General features: G+C 46.3%; 1 protein-coding gene across 3 annotated transcripts in view; it reads right to left on the reverse strand.

The window, feature by feature from the left end:
* CCDC149 (coiled-coil domain containing 149) overlaps positions 1–25,502 on the reverse strand; it is a 109,911-nt gene extending 84,409 nt beyond the window's left edge. For all 3 annotated transcript variants that reach the window (XM_015416751.1, XM_015416752.1, XM_015416750.1), the window contains exon 1: positions 25,410–25,502. In XM_015416751.1, the coding sequence (XP_015272237.1) occupies positions 25,410–25,457 (48 nt within the window). In that variant the 5' untranslated portion in view covers positions 25,458–25,502. The remainder of the gene's footprint in view (positions 1–25,409) is intronic.
* Positions 25,503–25,747: the final 245 nt, after the last annotated feature.

Raw genomic sequence — 25,747 nt, forward strand, 5'->3', positions numbered from 1 at the left:
GCTCAACATCAAAAACACTAAGATTATGGCATCTGGCCCCATCACTCCTTGGCAAATAGAAGGGGAAGTCGTGGATGTAGTGACAGACTTCACGTTCCTGGGATCCCAGATCACTGCAGACTGTGACAGCAGCCATGAAATTAAAAGACGCCTGCTCCTTGGGAGGAAAGTGATGGCGAACCTAAACAGCTTGATAAAAAGTAGAGACATCACCCTGCCAACAAAAGTCCACATGGTCAAAGCAATAGTATTCCCAGTAGTCCTGTATGGCTGCGAGAGTTGGACTATAAGTTGGACTATAACGAGCGCCGAAGAATAGATGCTTTTGAACTATGGTGCTGGAGAAGACTCTTGAGAGTCCCTTGGACTTCAAGAAGATCAAATCCGTCAATCCTAAAAGTAATCAACCCTGACTGTTCCCTGGAAGGCCAGATAATGAAACTGAAGGTCAAATACTTTGGCCACCAAATGAGAATTGGAGAAGACCCTGATGCTGGTAAAGATTGAAGGTCAAAGAAGACGGTGACGGCAAAGGATGAGATGGTTAGACAGTGTCATAGATGCAACGAACATAAAATTCAGCAAACGTCAGAGGACGGCGGAAAACAGGAAGGCCTGGCGAGATATTGTCCATGGGGTCACGAAGAGTTGGACTCGACTGTGTGACTGAACAACAACAACAACAACAACCTTTCCACTTGTAATTACAACCCATTATTGCGAGTCCTGTCCTCTGCTGCCACAGGAACAGCTCCTTGCCCTCCTCTAAACAGAACATCTACCAGAACATCTACCAGTTTGGAGAGCCAATCTGGTGCAGTGGTTAAGTGCATGGACTCTAATCTGTGAGAACCGGGTTTGATTCCCCACTCCTCCACATGCAGCTGCTGGATGACCTTGGGCAAACCATAGTTCTGTCAGAGCTGTTCTCTCAAGGACAGTTCTGGAAAGAGCTCTCTCAGCCCCGCCTAACTCCCAGGGTGTCTGTTATGGAGAGGGGAAGGGAAGGAGATTGCAAGCCTTTCTGAGACTCCGAGTGAAGGATGGGGTATAAATCCAATCTCCTCTTCTTCCTCTACCATGCTCTCTCCATTCTGCTACCACCCTTCTGCTTACTAAGTAGGGTTTCTTCCACCATCACACACATTCTGCTCCTGTGGAACTCCCTACCCCTTGTTATGTGGGCATCTCCTTCTATGCCCATAGGTAACCAGCAGCCAAAGACCCCGAAAGACTCCAATCAGACTTTTCCTACCTCGTCATCCCCCTTACTGTATTTTGCAGGCTCTTTTGGATTGAACCATTTGGGAAGAGGCTTTCAAAAGAATCTATGTACATTTTCAACCCTTTGGAAACTTCCAGCAATACCTTCGGAACAAGACTTAATAGTGAAGATTACAGAAAGTGCAGAAATAGATAAACGGACTTTGATGCTAAAAGGATTTCTTCAGGCTATGGACTCCTTTTTATGACTGGATAAAAAAAGAAACATAAAGATATGGATATTTTGATAATATGATACGAAGAAGCTTTTATGAACTCTTAAAAATTCAGAGTCTATCTTTTGGTAATCTGAAATGATAAGTGAAGAAGATCCAGGGCTGCAGAAGCGCACAGGAGCGGAGCTCCGGCAGTAAAGAGCCCAGGGGGCGGGCACATGCAACAAGCCCCACCCCCTGCTCCCAGCAGCCCTCAATCAGAGCAAGAAGCAGTCAGGTAAGTTGCAGAGCTCCCCCCAGCCCCCCGGTCCAAAACAGTCCAGGGGGAACCTTTAAGACCAGGTTTTATTCCGGTACAAGCTCTCCCTCCTCCTTTGTGAGGACAGATCTGCACGTTCCCCCCCCCCCAATAGCTAGCAATCCAAAACAGTCCAGTGGAGCCTGAGCGGTGGGTGTTGCCTTCTGACACGCTACCGGTGATGTCAGGGGGTGTGGCCTATGCAAATAAGTGATGCTAATGAGGTATGCTAATGCGCTCCTGCACCTCTTTTTCTACGAAATGACCCCTGAGAAGATCTGTATGCGGAAGACTTTCTTTTGCTGCTGCTGTTGTTGTTGTTTTTGGGTCCCCTATTTCCCCCATCCCTGTATAACTTTAAAAATCTAATAAAGTGTATTATATATAAAAAAAGAATCTATGTAAAGTTCTTAATCCCAAACACACACACACACACACACAAAAAGCACTGTGCTTATAAACGACCAGGAGGAGATTTCTTCAAAACAAGTCACAGAAACAGACGGGAACTTCAAGAGTTTAGCCCGGTCTCGTCACACTTTACAGCAAACACGCATATAACCTGCATTACAGTTGTCAGCTCTGGGTTGGGAAACACCTGGAGGTTTTGGGGGTGAAACCAGGGGAGAAGAGGGACATCAGTAGGGTATAACTCCCCGGACTCCACTCTCCGAAGCAACTAATGGCTCCAGGAGCACTGATCTCTATAATCTGGAAGTAAATTTTAATTCCAGGAGATCTCCAGCCACCACCTGGAAGTTGGCAACCCTAGTCTGCATGCACATGCATACATCTGTAAGAAAGAGCCTATGCACATTCATTTTACAAGTGAAATAGCAGATTGGTACCCGGATAAAAGTGGGGTTTAAATCATATGTTCACTATACATGTGCTGAATGTAACATGAGAATTACTCAAGGCACAAATAAAGAAAAATCAAGGGTACATTGTACATGGATTGTATGTGCGTTCACTGTAACTTGTGAACAGGGCTTCCGGCATGTTTACTTTCAAAGATTTATTTCAGCGCAATGTCTTTTCAAACAACCAGTGCCCTCTGGCCCCAGTGAAGACATATTTATTTTTAGTTTAAATCCCGGATTGTTACCACCTCGTTGTTGTGGACAACCTCAGAAGAATCTATTTCTGATGACTGCCCACGCCAAAAAGCAGCCCCTCATACCACAACCCATGTTGTTCCGAAGTGTCCCCCTGAGATTCCTAAGTATTTGTTCACAAGGTTCAAGGGGCTGCAACGGAAAGGGCAAAGCAGGAGCAGAAGTCCGATCTTCGCACCAAAAGCCCACAGTGGATTGGGGAATCGCAGCCTTTTAAAATCACAGTGAAATGGCGATGGTGAATCGGTGCTGGCCACACCTTTGCCTTCTCTTCTAGCTGGGGGGGGTGGGGGTAGATCACCATCCGTATCTGCAAGCGAAAGGCCTCCTCCCGCTTTCCTTTCCCATCTGTGTGAAGCAATAAAGTCACCTTTCCCCTGCACGCCAGGAAGGCTGTAGCTGCAAAAGGAGAGTGCATGTACATATTCTCACTAGGGTTGCCAACTCCATGTTGGGAAATTCCTGGAGATTTTGGGGATGGAGCCTGGGGAAGGTGGGGGGAGGGACATTAAGAGGGTATAACGTCATAGAGTCTACCCTTTGAAGTTGCCATTTTCTCCAGGGGAGGTCGGCACCCATATTTATTTATCTCCACTTGCACCTGGCTGGATGACCTTGGGCAAGCCATAGTTTTGATAAAAGCTGTTCTTGAAAAAGAGCAGTTTCTGTCAAGAAACTGTGGGGAGGGGAAGGGAAAGGAGTTTGTAAGCCGCTTGGAGACTCCTCCGGATAGTGAAGGAGGGGTATAAATCTAATCTCTTATTATTATTATTTATTTTATTTATTTCTCAAATTTATACCTCGCCTTCCCAGCCAAGGCCGACTCAGGGCAGCTTACATAAAATCAGTATATTTACAATACCACAATTTAAAAACATTTAAAACAATGCTAAATCATGGATCACTGCCTTGTCGTGGCGAGGGGGCTTGTGTAGTTCAGTGAAGCTGTGGGCTATGCCGTGAAGGGCCACCCAAGACGGACAGGCCACAGCAGAGAACTCAGACCAAGCGTGATCCACCTGGAGAAGGTAATGGCAACCCACTCCAGTATGTTTGCCAAGAAAACCCCATGGACGGTATCAAAAGGCTAAAAGATATGACGCCAGAAGATGAGCCCCTCAGGTCGGAAGGTCAGTATGTTTGCCAAGAAAACCCCATGGACGGTATCAAAAGGCTAAAAGATATGACGCCGGAAGATGAGCCCCTCAGGTCGGAAGGTGTCCAATATGCTACTGAGGAAGAGTACAAGTAATTCCAGAAAGAGTGAAGCGGCTGGGCCAAAGCCGAAAGGACGCTCAGTTGTGGAGGTGTCTGATGGTGAAAGGAAAGTCCAATGCTGCAAAGAACAATACTGCATAGGAACCTGGAATGTAAGATCTATGAATCAAGGCAAGCTTGACGTGGTCAAAAATGAACAGTAATCCAAGTCTATGCCCCAACCACTGATGCAGAAGAGGCTGAAGTGGACCGGTTCTATGAAGACCTACAACACCTCCTAGAACTAACACCAAAAAATGATGTCCTCATCATCATAGGGGACTGGAATGCTAAAGTAGGAAGTCAAAAGGTAACTGGAATAACAGACAAGTTTGGCCTTGGAAAGCAAAATGAAGCAGGGCAAAGGTTAACAGAGTTTTGTCAAGAGAACACACTGGTCATAGCGAACACCCTTTTCCAACAACCTAAGAGGCGACTCTACACATGGACATCACCAGATGGGCAACACCGAAATCAGATTGACTATATAATTTGCAGTCAAAGATGGAGAAGCTCTATCCAGTCAGTAAAAACAAGACCTGGAGCTGACTGTGGTTCAGATCATGAGCTACTCATTGCAAAATTCAGACTTAAACTGAAGAAAATTGGGAAAACCACGAGGCCATTCAGGTTTGACCTAGATCGCATCCCTGATGAATATACAGTAGAGGTGAAGAATAGATTCAAGGGTCTGGATTTGATAGATAGAGTGCCTGAAGAACTATGGACGGAGGTTCGTGACATTGTACAGGAGGCAGCAATCACCACCATCCCAAAGAAAAAGAAATGCAAGAAAGCAAAGTGGCTTTCTGATGAGGCTTTACAAATAGCAGAGGAAAGAAGGAAAGCGAAAGGCAAAGGCGAAAAGGAAAGATTTACCCAACTGAATGCAGATTTCCAGAGAACAGCAAGGAGAGATAAGGAGGCCTTCCTGAATGAACAATGCAAAGTAATAGAGGAAAACAATAGAATGGGAAGGACTAGAGATCTCTTCAAGAAAATTGGAGAAATAAAGGGAGCGTTCCATGCAAAGCTGGCCATGATAAAGGACAAAAACGGTAGGGACCTAACAGAAGCAGAAGAGATTAGGAAAAGATGGCAAGAATACACAGAAGAACTATACAAGAAAGACCTCGATGTCCTTGACAACCACGACGGTATAATCACTGACCTCGAGCCAGACATCCTGGAATGTGAAGTTAAATGGGCCTTAGAAAGCATTACTAACAACAAAGCTAGTGGAGGTGATGGTATTCCAGTTGAGCTATTCAAAGTCTTAGAAGATGATGCTGTTAAAGTGCTGCACTCAATTTGCCAGCAAATTTGGAAAACGCAACAGTGGCCACAGGATTGGAAAAGGTCAGTATACATTCCAATCCCAAAGAAGGGCAATGCCAAGGAATGCTCAAACTATCGCACAATTGCACTCATATCACACGCTAGCAAGGTCATGCTCAAGATCCTACAAGCTAGGCTTCAACAGTACGTGGATAGAGAACTGCCAGAAGTACAAGCTGGGTTTCGAAGAGGTAGAGGAACTAGAGATCAAATTGCCAACATTCGCTGGATTATGGAGAAAGCAAGAGAGTACCAGAAAAACATCTACTTCTGCTTCATTGACTATGCTAAAGCCTTTGACTGTGTGGATCACAACAAACTATGGCAGGTCCTTAAAGAGATGGGAGTACCAGACCACCTCACATGTCTCTTGAGAAACCTGTATAAGGGCCAAGAAGCGACAGTTAGAACCGGATATGGAACAACTGATTGGTTTCGCATAGGAAAAGGAGTACGACAAGGATGTATATTGTCGCCTTGCTTATTTAATATATATGCAGAGTACATCATGCGAAATGCTGGCCTAGATGAATCACAAGCAGGAATTAAGATTGCGGGGGAAAAGATCAACAACCTCAGATATGCAGACGATACCACTCTGATGGCAGAAAGTGAAGAGGACCTCAAGAGCCTCTTGCTCAGGGTAAAAGAGGAGAGCGCAAAAGTGGGCTTGAAGCTCAACATCAAAAAAACTAAGATCATGGCATCCGGCCCCATGACTCCTTGGCAAATAGAAGGGGAAATCGTGGAAGTAGTGACAGACTTCACGTTCCTGGGATCCCAGATCACCGCAGACTGTGACAGCAGTCATGAAATTAAAAGACGCCTGCTCCTTGGGAGGAAAGCGATGGCGAACCTAAGCAGCATGATAAAAAGTAGAGACATCACCCTGCCAACAAAAGTCCGCATGGTCAAAGCAATGGTATTCCCAGTAGTCATGTATGGCTGCGAGAGTTGGACTATAAGGAAGGCCGAGCGCAGAAGAATAGATTCTTTTGAACTATGGTGCTGGAGAAGACTCTTGAGAGTCCCTTGGACTGCAAAAAGAACAAATCAGTCAACCCTCAAAGAAATCAACCCTGACTGTTCCCTGGAAGGCCAGATAATGAAACTGAAGCTAAAATACTTTGGCCACCAAATGAGAAGGGAGCACTCACTGGAGAAGACCCTGATGCTGGGAAAGATTGAAGGTCAAAGAAGACGGGGACGGCAAAGGATGACATGGTTAGACAGTGTCATCGATGCAACGAACATGAAGTTGAGCAAACTTCAGAGGATGGCGGAAGACCGGAAGGCCTGGAGGGAGCTGGTCCATGGGGTCGCAAAGAGTCGGACTCGACTGTGCGACTGAACAACAAAAAAAAACCAGTTAAGAGACCAGTAAGTGCTAGTATTGTTGTTGCTAAATCACGATGGCGACCCTATTAGTTCTTTCTACTCATAACCGGCTCCTCGGTCTACTCCAGGTGCCTTACAGGCGACACATTCCAGCTTGAGTGCCTATTGCGCTCTTTGAGTTTTCCTATCGCAAGTTACGTGGAGCCGAAGCAGAGCAGGGCTTTGGGGAGGAAATAACCCAAGGGCAGATGGTGCTGTGGATCAAAGGGGCCATCCATCCAAGAAAAGACACACTCTCCTGTGAGCTCTGTGAGAAAGCCTCATTTCAGGCCCAGAGGGAGGAAGAAACATTTTTATGGTGATACATTGGTGGGGGTGGGGATTCCCATTTAGCACACTGCAAACCATGAGAGTGGGAGTGAGGACAAATCATGCATTTGGGTCAGATGCACCCATACAGCGAGTCAGATCTGTATTACCATCTAAGGACCCAAACTCGAAATAGGCTGCATCTGTGAGGCTTTGACTATGATCTGTACTATAGAAATGTTGCTGTATTTTATTGGGGGCTTTAATTGTTTTTAGTTCTTTCTATATTGTATCTTGGTTATGGTGTGTGATGGAACCCGCTCTGAGCCTGCTATGCGGGGAGGGCGGGACACAAATCCAATAAAATAAAATAAAGAAAGAAGAAGAAGAAGAGGAGATTGGATTTATCCCCTGCCCTTCACTACCCAAAGGAGTATCAGAGCGACTTACAAACTCCTTTCCCTCCCCCTCCCCACAACAGACACCCTGTGAGATAGGTGGGGCTGATAGAGCTCTGAGAGAAACTGCCCCTTTTTCAAGAACCACTCTGACAGAACTATGGCTTGCCCAAGGTCATCCAGCAGGTGCAAGTGGAGGAGTGGGGAATCAAACCCGGTTCTCCCAGATTAGAGTCCGCACACTTAACCGCAACACCAAACTGGCTTTAGAAGACACTGCTCATTGTGTGTAAATAAAGGAAGGGGACATTTGGATTTAAACAAAATGGGTTATTGTTTTAACCTTTGTAGAATGATCCCTTGTTGAGACTCTGCGCTGCATCATATCTCCTCCACTGAGCCTTGCATTCCCAAATACAGCTGCGGCTTTGGAGCTGTTGGTGACAATTCCTGTTCGAATTGCATCAGCTGAAAGGAGCTTCAGGAAGCTGAAGTTAATTAAGAACTATCTCGGGTCACAAATGTCCCGAGATCGACTGAATGCTTCAGCAGTCCTATCAGCTGGATCACATGAAGCTGAATATGTAGATTTTTGATACTGTGATTCACCACTTTCTGCTGAAAAACAAGGCAGAAAGTGTTTTGATTTATATGCATCTAGAGATGCAACTTCCTAGAAAATTTCCAGGCCTTCCAGGGGCCGGGGTGGCTCAAGTGGTTAAGATGCTGAACTGGGGACCGGAAGGTCAGTAGTTCAGCAGTTTGAGACCTGAGTGCTGCATGACAGAGTGAGTTCCCGTCTCTGTCCCCAGCTCCTGCCAACCTAGCAGTTCAAAAGCAAGAAATTGCAAGTAGATTAGAGATGTAAAATTTCTGTAAATTTTGAAACTCGGAAAAAAACGGAAATTTTCGGAAAAATTGAAAAAATGCTACATTAGCATTTCTTTTGTCTTTTCTAGATTGAAAGTCATTCTGTTACTTTAGGAACATAAAATATGACTATGGACATTTTTACTTGGCATGAAATTATCACAACTAGCATATTAAAAATATAGTGTATCCAAACAATTATTTCAAACAGAATACCCACCCACATGCAAAAACAAAACTGAAACTTTTTTATTTTCTTCTGACAATCGCACCTCCTAAAGGAAGAAATGCATCTTGTTCTTGCATTGGAGGGTTCAGTTTGTAACCTAGGACTTGCTTGTCCTCAGTGCACAGAAATTAGATCAATCTGATATCATATATATATATATATTAGAAATGATTTGGAAAATATTTGAACACCTTGCCTTAAAATATTTTATTCATCATGATAAAATAAAACGTTCCATAATCATTTTTTTTCTTTTTTCAATTTTTCCAATTTTTTGGAAAATAACAAAAAGGCTTCAGAAAAAAACCCGTTTTTTCCCAGGCCTTCACATCACTAAAAGTACATAAATAGGTACCGCTTCGGTGGGAAGGTAACAGCATTCCGTGCGCCTCGACATTTAGTCATTCCGGCCACATGACCATGGAAACGTCTTCAGACAGCACTGGCTCTTTGGCTTGGAAACGGAGATGAGCACTGCTTCCCAGAGTCAGATTTGACTGGCTTTTGAGCAAGGAAAATATTAAAGATGCAATTTCCTAGGAAATTTCCAGGCCTTCTCATTGAAACATGCACCACTGTCTGGACACTCAAGAGGATTTGGCTTTCAGTTAGCTAGTTTTCATTTGCAAACACCACACGCAATTAATATTTAAAGGAATATTGTTATGGGAAAAGTAACACACTTGTTATACCAATAGTACATCTAAACGATATTGTTTTACATAAGATAACCAAAGGTAATCAAAGAAAACAAATTTTTGTATTTCTCTTTACCCAAGTAAGCAATTTGAAATAGAAAAGGGAATTGTTAAAAGAAGAAAATGTAGAACCAAAGGGGAGGAGCCAACTGGAAGGAGCCTGACTAGAGAAAAAGGGGGCTCCACCAAAGGGAAAAGGGCCCCCAGATATAGTTTTGTACCCAGGACCCACAAAAAACCCTGTAACTGTCCCTGCTTTCAAGTGTAAAATCTCTATATAAAAAAGGAAGGAGCTGAGGTAAAAAGGTGTGAATCCTGTCGTATCTCTTCCAAGAATGTATTCTCTATGCAGTTGGGTAGAACAGAATTAGCAGTTAGCAAGGCTGAAGGTGGGGGGGGGGGGCGTAACATCATGCTGCAATAAAAGCAGAGAGAAAGCGATTAAAGAACAAAAAGGTCAAAATGGCATTGTTTTCGTTTTCTTTTTTTGGAATTCCATTTTCTGCACTGCTTGACGTAGCCCGTCTGATACTTTTTTTGCCCTTTTCTAGTTTTCGTAAGCCCAGTTGTATTGCATTGCTTACTAATTTCCTCACGCTATTCAATCACGTTGTTTTATGCCACACAATCCATTTTGAGTCTCAAGTAGAAAACTGGTAAACAGAAAGCATAAATAAATAATAAAGCAAACAAATAATGATGGGAACACCACCACTGCACTTGTTGGCCTTCCCCGAGAAAAATTTTCTGCCTGCGGGCTTGTCTCCTGCTATTACAATTGCTCTCCAGATGACCAAGATCAATTCCTCTGGAGGAAATGGCAGCTTTGGAGGGTGGGCTCTGTGGCATTATACCCTGCTGAGGTCCCTCCCCTCCCCAAACCCTGTCCTCCCTAGGCTCCACCCCCTAAATCTCCAGGTATTTCCCAAGCCTACTAGTACCACTTGAGGAAGGGATGTATGAATAGCCCTTGCTTAGCATGGTTTTGAGGGATAGGCAAAAGCAGAGCTATTTTGGGGCAGAAATGCACAGGAACGGAGTTCCGGCTGGTTTCAGAGTTGGCCACACCCACTACAGCCAAAACCTCTGCATGCCTGGCTACAGAGGAAGGCCTGGAGAGCGACCCCCCGGTGACTCCAAGGTGGGGGGCCAAGGGGGCCCTGGAAGGATCGGGGAGGCACTTAAATGCCTCCCCGTGCCTTCCCCAGCCTGTCCAAGGGCTGGCTTGCCCGGGCTCCCCGAAGTCGCGGGGTGCCCGAGCAAGCCAATGGAAGGCATGGGGCGTGGCCTAATATGCTAATGGGCTGTGCTGTTGTGGGTGTGGCCTAATATGCTAATGGGTTTCTGCAGTTGGGTGTGGCCTATTATGTTAATGGGTTCCTGCTGGGCTTTTTCTACAAAAAAGCCTTGGGCACAAGTATTTTTTTTACAAGGGTATGGACTCTACCATCGAGATCATCCTCTCCTGTCCTGCCTAGTTCTGTGCCTTCATCCATCATAAAAAGGTGCTTAACACTGCTGATAAACAGATGATAAATCAACCTTGCGGAGAGGGACCCTCTAAATATTTCAGAATGCAGCATGAAAACAAATGAGACACTATTGCAGACAACAGCACACTGTGGTATTGTGGTGCTTTGTTGGGTTTTTGCTTTAAGAGGGTTGTCTTTCTTTCTTTTTTTAACTTTTTAATGTTTGGTCTCCAAGCACGTAATGCAGAGAACCACTAGTCCTGGACAAAAATAATGAGCCATGGTTTAAGACAGATAACCACAGCCTATTCTGTCTGTGAGACGAACTAACGGCAAAAGTGAACCTTCCGAAAGTTCATTAAATAGCTTTCAAACTCAAGTTTGATTTTTATTTGTATTTTTTAACACAGAGGGTCACTTGCTTGCTTTCGGTCCATGGAAAGGATCATTTCCCAGAGCGGTCTCAAGACTTGTATCCACCACCAATTTCCCAACAATAAGCAGACTGTAATTGCTACAAGCCCATAATCAGTAAAGACAGATTTATTATGTCACTGCTCGAACTGCCTCTCAGGCCGCTAACTGCTTTTAAACCACAGAGAATGAGAAAGTGACTTTTACAGGAGGGCAAATTCCCTCCTCTCCACGTCCAAAGCCGTCACTATTTGCCCATAGCTATTTTTAGGGACAAATCTGCTTAGAACTCATTAACTCCTGGGTAGAAATGACCTCATAATCTGATGAAGCCAGGACATTTGTCAAGGTTTTAAATGCTTTCCCCTCTAATAAATGGAAGAGACAAGTGCGTCACAGACTGTTAGAACCGGGACTAAGCATCACTGTCAACTCGGTCCCAAAAACTTTCTTCCTTTTATCATCTGTCTGTCTACAGACTTCCATCTTCCTTGGTTTAAGAGCCCGCCTCAGTTCACAACACTTGCCACTTGGCTCACAACAGTGAATCATAGAGGGGAATTTCAGACAGCCGATATATTCCAGTTCAGGAACTGTTCCCTAACGGTTTCTGGTCTGACATTTCAGACAGAACCGTTTTAGTAATGGTTCCCTACCGGAATATATTTTCACTTTCAGACAGAAATGCTTCTCTCCCCTTCGGAAAGCATTTCTGAACGGTTTTACCTGCAAACTGCTTCCAAGTGGTCTTCACTTTTCTATACCATTTCTGAAGCGCTACACGGTGCTGTGTAAAATGCCCCATAGCGCTTCCTCCAGCACCGCTTTGTTTTCCCGCCCTTCCCCCCCCCTCGCACGGGCGATCTCCATCCTTTTTTTTTAACGTTCGTTTTAGACTGCTATACCACTATAGCGGCATAGCGCTATAGCACTCTAAAAAGAACGTTCAAAAAAAAATTGCCTGCACGGGCGAAAAAGGGCGGGAAAACAAAGTGGTGGAGTCTGAAATGCCAAACCACTTCAGAGACGGCTCCTTACCCGTAGGGGAAAGGCTGTGTGAAATGGCAGCCCTGTACCGGTTTATTCCAAGATGGTAAAATAACGGATTCAAAACGACTTTTAAAAGGGTAATGTGAAATTCCCCAGAGTTGGAAGGGGCCATGCAGAACATCTAGTCCAACCACACACACACACCTCAACCCTGCTCAATGCGGGCTCAGCCTAAAACATCCCTGACAAGCGTTCAACCAGTCGCTGCCTGAAGACTGACAGTGAGGGGGAGCTCACCACTTCCCTAGGCAGCCGATTCCACTCCTGAACTACTCTTCCAGTTAAAAACAAAAGCCACAGGAGCCAACCTGTGACATGCTCCCATCTCTCTCTGACTTCCTACTCTTTTCACTTCTCTTGCAATCACACATTCCTTGATTCTCACTTGACTAGATATGAGCTATTAACTATCCCCAACCCGGTGGCTCTCAACGTTCACTACTGCCCTGCCCAAGTACACGATATCATCAAATGCTCTCTAAGCCACAAGTAAAAAAATGTGGACATGAAAACCACAGGTCCAGAAAAAGCAACCACATATGCGTCTGACGGACAGACAGCAGGCATACAGCCGGCTTCTTAATGTTAGGTTGGAATCCTCTTTGCTATGTGCCACGTTTTAAACATTTCAGGGCAGAAATCTAGAATCTGGAATTTTATCATTGGAGCAGGATGACCCTGTGTGGGCTGGAAAAACACCCTCTAGTGCTGGCAATCAGAAGCCATTGCAAGTGAGAAGGTGGCACTACCAGATTATCTGCTGAGACACCCCAGTGAACCTGATTTTTGGAGTGATGTGTGTTTATGTGCTTTTACTGAGTTTGTTGTTGTTGCTCAGTAGCACAGTCGACTCCGACTCTTCGCGACCCCATGGACAAGATCACGCCAGGCCTTCCGGTCTTCTGCCGTCCTCTGAAGTTGGCTCAACTTCATGTTCGTTGCATCTATGACACTGTCTAACCATCTCATCCTTTGCCGTCCCCATCTTCTTTGACCTTCAATCTTTCCCAGCATCAGGGTCTTCTCCAGTAAGTGCTCCCTTCTCATTGGGTGGCCAAAGTATTTGAGCTTCAGTTTCATTATCTGGCCTTCCAGGGAACAGTCAGGGTTGCTTTCTTTTAGGATTGACGGATTTGATCTTCTTGCAGTCCAAGGGACTCTCAAGAGTCTTCTCCAGCACCATAGTTCAAAAGAATCTATTCTTCAGCGCTCGGCCTTCCTTATAGTCCAACTCTCGCAGCCATACATGACTACTGAGTTTACTGAATTCGTTTATTTTAAATGTTTTGAACACGGTAATGTTTTAATTTTGAGGTCTGGCACTTTGGGGACCTTATTTGAATGGGAAGGTGGCACAGAGATATTTTTAAATTAATAAATGAAATATATATTGTCCTCCTCTTATTTCTCTCACCTTCTGCAACTGTGAAAAGCAAGGCCCCAAATAACAAGCTATTCCCTACTTTTTCTGATTTTAATTTATTAACCTCTGGATAGATATCCACGTTTTTATATAAATTTGTCTGATAACTGAGACTGTTGGCCATTTGTAAATCCACCGCTTTCCTCCTATGCTTTACAACAGTGGTACTTAGTCAGATTCTGATGAAGGGCCATGTTTCCCACAACCAGAACAGCCACATCTACTTCCATTCCTGGCTTACTTGTTCTTCCACCAGCAGCTGTTCCAAGGTGGGAGTCACTTGCCCATTTTCCTGAGACATGGGGCAGGTGCCACGTGGATGAACTATGCTCACAAGGACCCAACGTGGCATGACAAAGAACCATATATGGTAGCCAAGCCACTGAGTGAATAGGTGCTATACAAGAAGCGATTCTTCACACATTATTTTCTCTACACCTAATATTATTTAGGTACATACATCTGGAGAGCCAGTTTGGTGCAGTGATTAAGCAAGCAGACTCTAATCTGGGAGAACCGGGTTTGATTCCCCATGCCTCCACTTGCACCTGCTGGATGACCTTGGGCAAACCATAGTTCTGGCCAGAGCAGTTCTCTCAAGGACAGCTCTGGAATGAGGTCTCTCAGCCCCACCCACCTCACAGGGTGTCTGTTGTGGGGAGGGGAAGGGAAAGGAGTTGGTAAGCCACTCTGAGACTCCGAGTGAAGGGTGGGGTATAAATCCAATCTCCTCTTCTTCTTCTAATATTATTTAGGTACATAAGTATAATAATATAATATAATAAAAACATAATGTGTGAATATGATAAACAAGAATTTACAAACATGAATCTCAGTAGATGGCTGAGTCTGGCTGTGTCTTCCTGTTCTGCACATGCTGGTGGCAAACCTGATTTTTGGCTGCAAAATGCAAAATGGCGCTCAGCTGTCTGCAATCTGCAGAAGGGATATATGTTGGAGTGAGCAACTCAGCCTGCCTGGACATTGGGGGATACTACATCATTCCCAATTGTGTATAGGAGTTATCTCCTTGAATGGGATGCCTCTCTTTGTCTTAACCTGGGCACCACCCTCTGACCCCTCCTCTCTCTCTCCCTTTCCTCACATGGCCTTCCATGGAGTTGCATGTCTCTCCTGTAGAGACAAGGAGGAATTTAACATTACCCTTTTTAACCCGTTTTGAAGCTGTTTTTGATCCATCATGGAGTAAACCGGTATAATGGCTTTCCCCTTCCGGTAAAGAGCTGGATCTGAAGCGGTTTGCCATTTCAGACTGCACTGCTTTTTCCCCACCATTTTTTGCCCGCGCGAGCGATCTCCAGCTTTTTTTTTAACGTTCGCTTTATAGCGCTATAGCACTATAACAAAACAGTCCAGGCATTCCAATGGCGTTGATATATTGCTGTTCCGTTATAGCGCTATAACACTATAAAGCAAACTTTTTTTAAAAAGCTGGAGATCGCCTGCGCAAGCGAAAAACGGTGGGAAAAAGCACATCAAGACTGGGAGATGAAACTGAAGGCTACTTGGAAGCGGTTGACAGGTAAAACGCTTCAGCCCCATTTCCTAAACGGGACAGAAGCGTTTGTATGTGAAATTACAAATATATTCTGGTAGGGAAACGGTTCTAAAACGGTTCTCTCTGAAATGACAGACCAGAAACTGTTTGGGAACCATTCCTCTTCCGGATTATATCGTCTATATGAAATTCCTCAATGCCCTCACACTCCCACACACATGATGCCGGACAAGCTTGCCCTTTGTGATCGGGAAAGTACTCTTTAGCTTAGGCTTCTCTCTCTCTCCTTTCAACTGCAACCTGAATGTGAAATGGATCTCCTTGAATAAATGTAAGTTTACCTTCCTTGCAATATAATTCTTGGGAGATTTGTTTGCTGCACTTACTATCACACTTCTATGACTGGGCAAATTCTGGTATATTAACCAAATATCCCAATAATATTACTACTGTTATATTTAATAATCTGAACCTTTGGTTCTCACCCTGTAGTGAGTTCATGGAAATGGAAACCTTGTATGCCAACTTTCTGAAGAGGCAGCTGCAGATCCAAGCCTTCAAACAAGAACCATTTCCCTAAACAGCTCATAAAGTTAAATCATCAAGTACAAAACTAATTTGAAACCTGGGCTCCAAAGTTCTGAAATAAAGTTTTATCACAGGGACATAAAGTGCCAGATCTCTAGACTAGCAGAACTGTTAAAGGAATGCAACCACTGGAAAGAAACTTGGAGAACAACTTCGGCATTTACAAAGGTAAAGGTTCCCTTGCTCGAAAGCCAGTCGAATCCGACTCTAGGGTTGCGGTGCTCATCTCCGTTTCAAAGCCAAAGAGCCAGCGCTGTCTGAAGACGTTTCCGTGGTCATGTGGCCAGCATGACTAAACACCAAGGCGCACGGAACGCTGTTACCTTCCCACCAAAGTGGTACCTCTTTATCTACTTGCAATTTCTTGCTTTTTATACTCAGATGTAAATCCCAATAAATGCCACTAAGAACATGCAGCCCAAGCACATTTATTTCGGAGTAAGCCCCAGTGAAGCTGGACCGTAAGGAAGGCCGAGCGCCAAAGAATAGATTCTTTTGAATTATGGTGCTGGAGAACACTCTTGAGAGTCCCTTGGACTGCAAGAAGATCAAATCAGTCAATCCTAAAAGAAATCAACCCTGACTGTTCCCTGGAAGGCCAGATAATGAAACTGAAGCTCAAATACTTTGGCCACCAAATGAGAAGGGAGCACTCACTGGAGAAGACCCTGATGCTGGGAAAGACTGAAGGTCAAAGAAGACGGGGACGGCAAAGGATGAGATGGTTAGACAGTGTCATCGATGCAACGAACATGAAGTTGAGCAAACTCTGGAGCATGACTGAAGACAGGAGGGCCTGGCGTGATGTGGTCCATGAGGTCGTGAAGAGTTGGACTCGACTGTGCAACTGAACAACAACAACAATCCCCAGTGAACTCAACAAAACTCACTTACAAGGAAACATGGTTAAGATCTGAACACGGTCACCTCCCTAGTTGCAAATGGCTCCAGGAGTAAAGAAAACCAAAGGATGCAGTTCCTGCTTTCCATCCCACTTCTCCCTCTACACTTTTCTCAGATTACCTAACTGCAAGACGTAAATTGTTTTCCATTTAGAATTCTGTAGGCCCATAGTTTAGCCTACTGAATTGTCTTCGCATTCTTCTTTTAAATTATGCTACGGTATTTTGCACTCCTGCCTCTGGCCCCAACTCCTGCCAATCTAGCAGTTCGAAAGACAGAAATTGCAACTAGATAAATAGGTACTGCTTAGGTGGGAAGGTAACAGCGTTCCGTGCGCCTTGGCATTTAGTCATGGCAACCACGGAAAAGTCTTCAGACAGTGCTGGCTCTTTGGCTTGGAAACGGAGATGAGCACTGCCCCCTAGAGTCAGATTTGACTGACTTTTGACCAAGGGAAACCCTTACCTTTATTTGGCACAAGGAGTTATGCACTATGTATATACACACAGAGACCTTTTCTGCATGGGTTCCCCATCCCGTTGGTTATGGCCTCATATTGCTCTGGTTTATCCCCAAAATTCCACACACATTTTTGTGCTTTAAATTTTAATTTTGTTGCTTTCCCCCCAGTTTTATTCTGGTTCTTTTTACACCACTTTTACTGTGATCTTTTTCTGGAAGCTGGTTTCATTTCTTTTTTTAAAAAACAGCACTAAAATATCAATGTAGCACTAGACCATTGTAACAACACGCTTAGCAGGTTTTCTAAATTACCAAGTTTCATTTTTTTTTAAAGTAAGTCTCTAGCCTCTTCCTTTTTAGAGATCGAAGGAAAAAGGCATATCTCTGCAAAGGAATGGACTAGAGACTTACTTTTTAAAACAAAAGCTGGGAATTCAGAGAACCTACTAAGCCCATTGTTACAACACTCAAATGATATATCAATATTTTCATGTTGTTTTATAAAAGGGGGTTCTGCAATGCCACTGATGACATCACCAATGACAACAGCATCCTCCCTTGAAAACAGGGTTGCGGGCAGTGTTCCCTCTAAGCTGAGTTAGTGTGAGCTAGCTCACAGTTTTTTAGCCTCCAACTCACACATTTTTGTCTTAGCTCAGGAAGGATGGCTCCAGAGCAAACTAATTTATGCAGCCACCTGCCCGGCCACCCCTCTCCCTCCCCTCCTGCCTGATTTAAAGGGCTTCAGCTGATCAGCGGGGACCACGTGGCCCACTGATCAGCTGGAGGGCCCTTTATATCTAGCAGGAGGGAGGGAGAGGGGTGGTTGTGGGCCTCATGCTGGACTTGCAAAGAATAGAGCCCACAACTGCCCCCTCCCTCCTGCTAGATTTTAAGGGCCCTCTAGCTGATCGGCAGGGTAGGGGGTCGTGCTTAGGGGCGGGGCTTTCCCCACCGGCCAGCTGGCTGGGGCAGACTGAAGTCCCCAAAAGCAGGGGGGATCCCCACCCAGACCTGGGGGCTGACAACCCTACTTTAAAAACCTCATTATTAAAGGCACGAGCAGAAAAAACCAGACTGACTCCACAATTGTGAAAATGCAGGGGGAGGACAGATGCGAGGAAGAATGGTGCCCAAACCAATTCCAATGTGCCTGTGGATCGACGGCCAGAACAATATAGGGTCACTTGTGTGTGGAAAAAAGAAGATGCAATATAGTTTGCATTGCTCCAAATGGGAACCTACAAAAATTGCACAGGGAGAGGAAGGGGGAAACCTTTCTGTTTCTTCCCTGCTTCCTGCTCCCTTTCCACTCCTCACCCTGATTCCTTGATCTACCTTCCCCACCACCTTCCACCAAATGGACCACTCAAACAGATACCAGAAGAAAAATCTGCACAGCTTCCAGGCCCAATGAGTTCTGGAGTCATTTGGCAGAGTACGCAGTACAAACAGTCCTGGCGGCTGTAACATTGTGTCATAAGCAGAAATGGCTATAAACGCTGATTTGTTTTAAAAAACCAACAAACCTGCACCTAGCAGTTGGTACCCCAAGTCCAGCAGGTACGGCTTTGTCTCCACTTGCCAAACAAACCCCCATCACTGATTTACAACCAGAAAGATGAAGGTGGGTGCAAAAAGACCAGCACCGCTACACCGAAACTTGAGGCTCTTCAAAGACTTCAGAATCTGTCTCCATTAGCTAACTTCCAGGCCACCACCTGACGGACACGATATACTAAAGGAAATCAGCCAGACAAGAATCAGATCTGCAGATAGGGCTGTTTTGTTGCATGACATCAAACTATGCAACTCTCAAAAGTTTATAACCCGGGGAATCTTGTTGGTCTCTAAGGAGCTACGGGACCCAAATCCAACACAGCCACCCTCTGAAGCTATCTCCATAGAAATAAACTACTGCAGGCATGTCCAACTTCGAACAGTGATCTATTTTTTCCGGCCAAAAGTGCCGGTGATCTACCACCATGAAAATAAAGTTTCAAATCAGTTTCAAATTAGATTTTAACCCACTAAAGTTGGGTTCCACCGCCGCCCCCCCCCCCATTTATAATGCACCTTCTGTCATTTAAGTAAAGTAAAGGTTCCCTTGCTCGAAAGCCAGTCGAATCCGACTCTAGGGTTGTGGTGCTCATCTCCGTTTCAAAGCCGAAGAGCCAGCACTGTCCGAAGACGTTTCCGTGGTCATGTGGCCGGCATGACTAAACACCAAGGCGCACGGAACGCTGTTACCTTCCCACCAAAGTGGTACCTATTTATCTACTTGCAATTTCTTGCTTTTGAACTGCTAGGTTGGCAGGAGCTGGAACTAGAGACGGGAGCTCACTCTGTCATGCGGCACACTCGGGATCTCGAACTGCTGAACTACCGACCTTCTACAGCCTGCAGTTCAGCGTCTCAACCACTTGAGCCACCGCTGCTCCTCTGTCATTTACTGGTAAGCAAAATAAGCAAAAACAAAACAGAGAGACGAAGATCCAGAAAGAACTGCAAACCAGGAGACCAAGTGGGGCTGGTGATCTACCTCTGACCCCTCCGCGATCTACTGGTAGATCACGATCTATCTGTTGGACATACCTGAACTACTGTCATCCATAACACAGAAACTACAGTCCGTCCCTGCACACACAGTATGGAGGGACGTGGGTTCCACCCACGGCAAACAACAGGTCCAAGCCCTGGCACCATTCTCTGCAGAAATGCTTTCACTGTGTGATCACATTCACAGTCTGTGATCACAGGCCAAAACAAACAAAGAGCACCTGAAACTTCCAAAGCACACCGCTGAACTCCGTCAACAAGCGTATGCTTTCACTCCATGCCCACTCGCTTTCACCGCTGCCAGCAAGCAGAGTGAACCAGAATTTCCCATGCTGCGGTGGCTCAAGTGGTTAAGACGATGAACTGCAGGCTGTGGAAGGTCAGTAATTCAGCAGTTCAAGACCCGGGTTGCCGCATGACGGAGTGAGCTCCCGTCTCTGGCTCCAGCTCCTGCCAACCTAGCAGTTCGAAAGCAAGAAATTGCAAGTAGATAAATAGGTACCACTTCGGTGGGAAGGTAACAGCGTTCCGTGCACCTTGATGATTCGTCATGCCGGCCACATAACCACGGAAACGTCTTCGGACAGCGCTGGCTCTTCGGCTTGGAAACGGAGATGAGCACCGCAACCCTAGAGTTGGACTCGACTGGCTTTCAAGCAAGGGAACCTTTACCTTTACCTTTAAGAAGCTCCACGGTCCTAGGAAGAGTTTAGGTAAAGGTAAAGGTTCCCTTGCTCGAAAGCCAGTATATGGAAACAGGTATAAGGTTGGGTAAACAAAAAAAATCGATTTGAACCTACGATATGATGTTATGTCTTGTTAAAATATCTTAATTTGGAAGTTAGTGTAACTGTATGTAACTGCGGGTAATATGTGAGGATATACAGTATAAGGATGGAAAGTTAAGACAAATTTGAATTTGTGATATTATGTTATGTTTTGTTAAGATACCTTAGAGAGGTTAAGATGAAATTGTCTCTTTTTGTCTATGTCCATTCGTTGTGTTTGAAAAACCAATAAATATATTACCAAAAAGAAAAGAAAAGAAAAGCTTCAGAGTTCATGCTACTGTTATAATACAATTGTACACAACGTTACTCCAGTCTAAGCCCAATGAGATCGATGGATGTAACCCGACTGTGCTGTTACAGATAAAACAGGAGGGCCAGATCTGGGGCTGGACTAGATGACCCTGGAAGTCCCTTCCAACTCTATGATTCTATGAATCTTACAGGGGAAAAGCTGAGCGTATTTTGTGCCTGATACAGAACCAAGGCCGAATCCTCTGGTTTTTACTCACGTTGAGTATCAGGTCTAGGGAGGGCCTTAGCTTCCAGGTGGAAGCTTGGCAAGGGACGGGGTTGGCAGGCCTCCTGAAGACCTCAGGACTCAAGGGGGGGATGGGGTCCAGAACCATACAGCTGGGGGTATCAGCTGGTCAGAGCCCAAATGCGGGACAGAACCCCAAACACATGCAGAAGCCTCTTGTACTTGCTCGGAGAGGTATGTCTTTCCCCTGGGAACCCTAAGAAGGGAATGTAGCCCCGAAGCTTCAGCCAAGCCCTGAAATATCATGTAGTATAATGAAGGCTTCTAGCCAGAAGAAAAGAGGACTGGTGCTACTACTATAAATATTTTTGTTGTGTTTTCACGGAGAGCATTTCAGTCAGCATAATACAGGAGGCCTGTGCACCTAGTTAAAGAGACAAGACTGGCTTGTTCCTAATACTAACACTCGAAATGGAACCAGAAGTAAGTTCTATAAAATTAAAAAATTAAAAAATTAAGCTAAGAATCTATAAATTAACAATATAAAATAATATGAATATTCCATTCTGCTCCATGTTTCTTTTCAATTAAAATATCATGGATTTTTTCCTAGGATAAAGTGCAGAAAATAAAGAAGTTAAGCATTGGTTTGCTCTTAACAGACATTGAACTGTATCAAGAGGCTGATACCTTGCTATACAATATCAGGGCTTTCTTTGTAGAAAAAGCCCAGCAGGAACTCATTAGCATAATAGGTCACACCCAATAGCAGAAACTCATTAGCATATTGGGCCACACCCCTGACAGCACCACTCATTAGCATATTAGGCCGCAGTCACGTTACCAGAAGTGTGGTCATCCAGCCACACCCACCTTTTGCTTCTTATTCTGTTTACCTTGTTTGTTTTCAAAACCCAGAGCTATTTTTGTAGCAGGAACTCCTTTGCATGTTAGGCCACACAATCCTAATGAGTTTCTGCTGTTGGGTGTGAGCTATTATGCTAATGAGTTCCTGCTGGGCGTGGCCAACTCAGGAGCCAGCCGGAACTCCGTTCCTGTGCATTCCTGCAGGGGATTCAAGTCCAAGACTAACGACCCAATCACATTCAAGCAAGCTGCAAGCGGGAACGTTTGTGATTGGTCCTTATGTGCTCAACCTGATAGGTTGATATGTGTATAGTAGGAGTGGCTACATTAGCCGGGAATGTTTAAATACCGAGCAGTTTCAATGGACAAACTGTTCGGGCTATCAGATGTTGTACCGTGTCGAAGAAGTGAACTGCAGCTAATCTGAGCCGCACCAAAATTGAGACGTTGCAGCGGGATCCCACGGATCCCCCGAGCCGCGGCGCGGCGCTCCCCGGCACGATCAGATGCCGGGGAGGAAGAGTCGGATGGGAGGGGGAGTCTGCCAAACGGGATGCACCGGCCGATCCCACGGCCTGGCTTGAGGCGCTCTACTGGAAAGAACCACCTAGGTAGGTGGTTCTTTTTTAGTGCGCGTTTTCGGTGGTAGGGACGGATCAGGGACGGGCAGGCAACAATTCCCAGATGTTGCCGTGGGATCGCGCCCGTTTGCTCCACCCCCATTCCGTCCCCCTCCCAGCCCAAAACGCCTCGTATGAACAGGGCCTACGTTTGCATTTACATGTAATTTCCCTGTCTATAAGTTTGAGCCTTACACACCATTCCAATGTATTTGAAAAAGTGTGCTTTGCACACGAAAGCTCATACCTCGAATAAGCCTTTGTTTGTCTTAAAGGTTCCACTGGACTCTAAATTTGTTCTACTGTTTCAGAGCAACATGGCTGACCCCCTGGATCTAATTAACTACGGTTTAGGGCAGGGGGGTCAAGCACCTGACCCAGATGCTGGAACCGGACCGTCCAAGACTCTTGTCCGGCGGCCTGCGAGCAACTGCTCATTACCTTTGTTGCCAGATGATAGAGGCTGTGCATTATGTCCCCGGCACACTATCCCAGTGCTAATGAGTACTGGGCGGTGGAAGTGGGAAGGTGGAGGACATCAGGGAGACATTTTAAGGAAATACCGGAGGAGTGTCAATGTTTTAAACATGTTTATCTTTTGAGTAAAAAGCAACAGTGTTCATTAGGTTTGCCTGTGTCATTTATAAAGTCGATACCTCTGGTACCCGGCATTTCATTTTATGGTCTGCGTGACTCGGCTGGACAAAGTGACCCTTATGTCAGATCCTGCCTTCATAAAAAATCAGTCTGACACCTACGGTTTAGGGCCTCAGATTACAAAGAGCCACTAAACACAAAACGATTAGTAATAATGGCTAAAATGACCATTTTCGGTGGGGGGAGGCTGTGGAGCCTCTTAAAACGGGCCCTGATTAGGACCTTTGTGGATGCCAGCCTCCAGGTAGGACCTGGGGATCCCCTGGAATTAACAACTCATCTCCAGACTACAGAGATCGGCTCCCCCTGGAGAAAATGGCTACTTTGGAGGGTGGACTCTGTGGCATCGTACCCCACTGAGGTCCCTGTCCTCCCCAGGTCCACCCCCAAATCTCCAGGAGTTTCCCAACCTGGAGCTGGCAACCTAGCCCCCCCCATCCGCCACCGGTGGCCAGGGAGGGCTTGGCAACCCTCACCTCCACAGGTCTTCAGCTGGCCCTGCTGGTCAATCATGCTCCCCCTTTCTGCCTCCCCCACTAGCTTCACCAGGACCACCTTCCCGCTCCTAAGATGACAGTTCTTCTAAACAGAAACATTCTCACATACTTCATAGGATAAAAATGTTAATTATATTACGACAAAATGGTAGAATGTCGAGTACGTTTGTTATAGTGGTTTTTTGAAGTTATCATGCTATATAGTTTTCCTAAAAATTCGAGTATGTGAATCAAGGATTGTCCTTTATATTTGCAAAGATGCCCTTTAGCCTATGCTCTGCTAATTTTACCTTGTATTCTTTCCCCTTACCCCCTTTGTATAGTAGAACCCCATGGCAGGTTCTACTATACATTACAGCTGGTATGATTGTTGAAAATCTTCTTTGATAATTGTGAGACGTCACCAGAGGAGATGAACTATCGAGAGACAGTTTTTGTCCCACCTCTTTGTTCAGAAGAAGATCTTCCTTCGAAACGGCAAGACATTCCGGAGATCACAGTCAATATATATTTTCCTATGATTATGTATATTATTTTTGTTCACTTCTACGATTCTTTGAAGACATATATTAAGCGTCCCTTTCTCACAGTTCTTCTTGTTCTCCGTATTCTGTACTCCCTCCAAAAGTTCAAAATAAAAATTATATTTAAAAAAGAAACAATCTCATACACTTCTATGACACGCCGAAACATATGGTCCAGAAGTGCCACCTCCTCCAGAGCATGTGGGGCTCACAGGTGGGCCCTGCCCACTCCAAATGGGGCTCACCAGTACATTATCCCGCCACCAGCACAGACGGGAGAATAGGGGGGTCCAGCCGGAGGAGTTCATCATGCAGCTGAACGCTGAGTCCAGAAACACTAGGCAGGCCTAACCCGGGGTTAAAGAACACCTCTCCACTGAGTGACCTCAGCTGGAGGGCAGGCGAGGGACTGCCCCAAAGGTTTCCAGGGAAAGAAGCCTGGAAGGGAGGGCTACGCTCCCTCTAAGCTATGGGGTCTTGTGAGCGAAAATTTGACTTTGTGAGCTGCCGGCATGAAAGTGGTGAGCGAGCCATTTGGCTACTGCATGAATTAGTTCGCTCTGGAGCAATGTTCCCTCTAGGCTGTGGAGTCCTGTGAGCAAAAATTCTACCTTGTGAGCTACTGGCATTAAAGTTGCGAGCCAGCAATTTGGCTGTTGCATAACTTAGTTTCCTCTGGAGCCCTCCTTCCTGAGCTAAGGCAAAAATGTGTGAGCCAGAGGCTAAAAAACTGTGAGCTAGCTCACACCAACTCAGCTTAGAGGGAACACTGCTCTGGAGCCCTCCTTTCTGAGCTAAGGCAAAAATGTGTGAGCTGGCGGCTAAAAAACTGTGAGCTAGCTCACACTAACTCAGCTTAGAGGGAGCACTGGCAGGACACGCACCCTTCCCAAGTCCCACCCCCCGCAGCCAATCCACAGAGAACTGCGGTGCTCAAAAAAGAGGGGGGGGGGGGGGGAGAGAGGGAGTCCCCTTGGAAGGCGCAGGGCCTACTCCTTGTGAGTAGAGCGCGCGCTGGGAAAGGGCCGGCTTCCTGGCTCCGTGGGACGCGTGGCAGGAGAGGCCACCCTCCCAGAAGAGCGCCCAGCTGGCCCGAGAGGCCGGCGCCGCCTGGCCAAGCCGGAGGAGGAGGAGGAGGAGGCGCGGCTGCTGGGGCTGCAGCGGGCGCCAAGCGGGGTCGCCTCCTCCCAGCGGGCGGGCATCCCTCCCTCCCTCCACCGGGGCTGCGGCTCGGGGCGGCGGCGGCGGCGGCGGCTTCCCCCGCCCTGCCAGTGCCCGGCCGCCGGGCCTCACCTCGCTCACCAGCCCCTGCCAGTCGCTCTCGGTGCGGTTGGCGTTCATGGCGCGCAGCCCCCGAGGGGCGGCGGCGGCGGCTCCGGCGCTTCCCTCTCGCCGCGGCGGCGGCTCCTCCTTCTCCAGCGGCTGTTCCGCGACGTGGGCTTCGGCCCAGAGCCGCCGGCGGGGAGGCGGAGCCCCAGCCGCGGCCTCCCTCGCTCGCCCGCCCGCCACCTGTGGCTGATGCGGCCGACCTGGGCCGGCCTCCCCCGGCTGGGCGTGGAGCGCCGCGCGTCCCAGCGGGAGGCCTGGGGAGTTTGGCTCGCCTTGGCTTGCGGAGGGTCATCGTCGAGGCT

Source organism: Gekko japonicus, unplaced genomic scaffold, assembly GCF_001447785.1.
Source record: "Gekko japonicus isolate JY-2015 unplaced genomic scaffold, Gekko_japonicus_V1.1 scaffold56, whole genome shotgun sequence".
Classification (NCBI taxonomy): Eukaryota; Metazoa; Chordata; class Lepidosauria; order Squamata; family Gekkonidae; genus Gekko; species Gekko japonicus.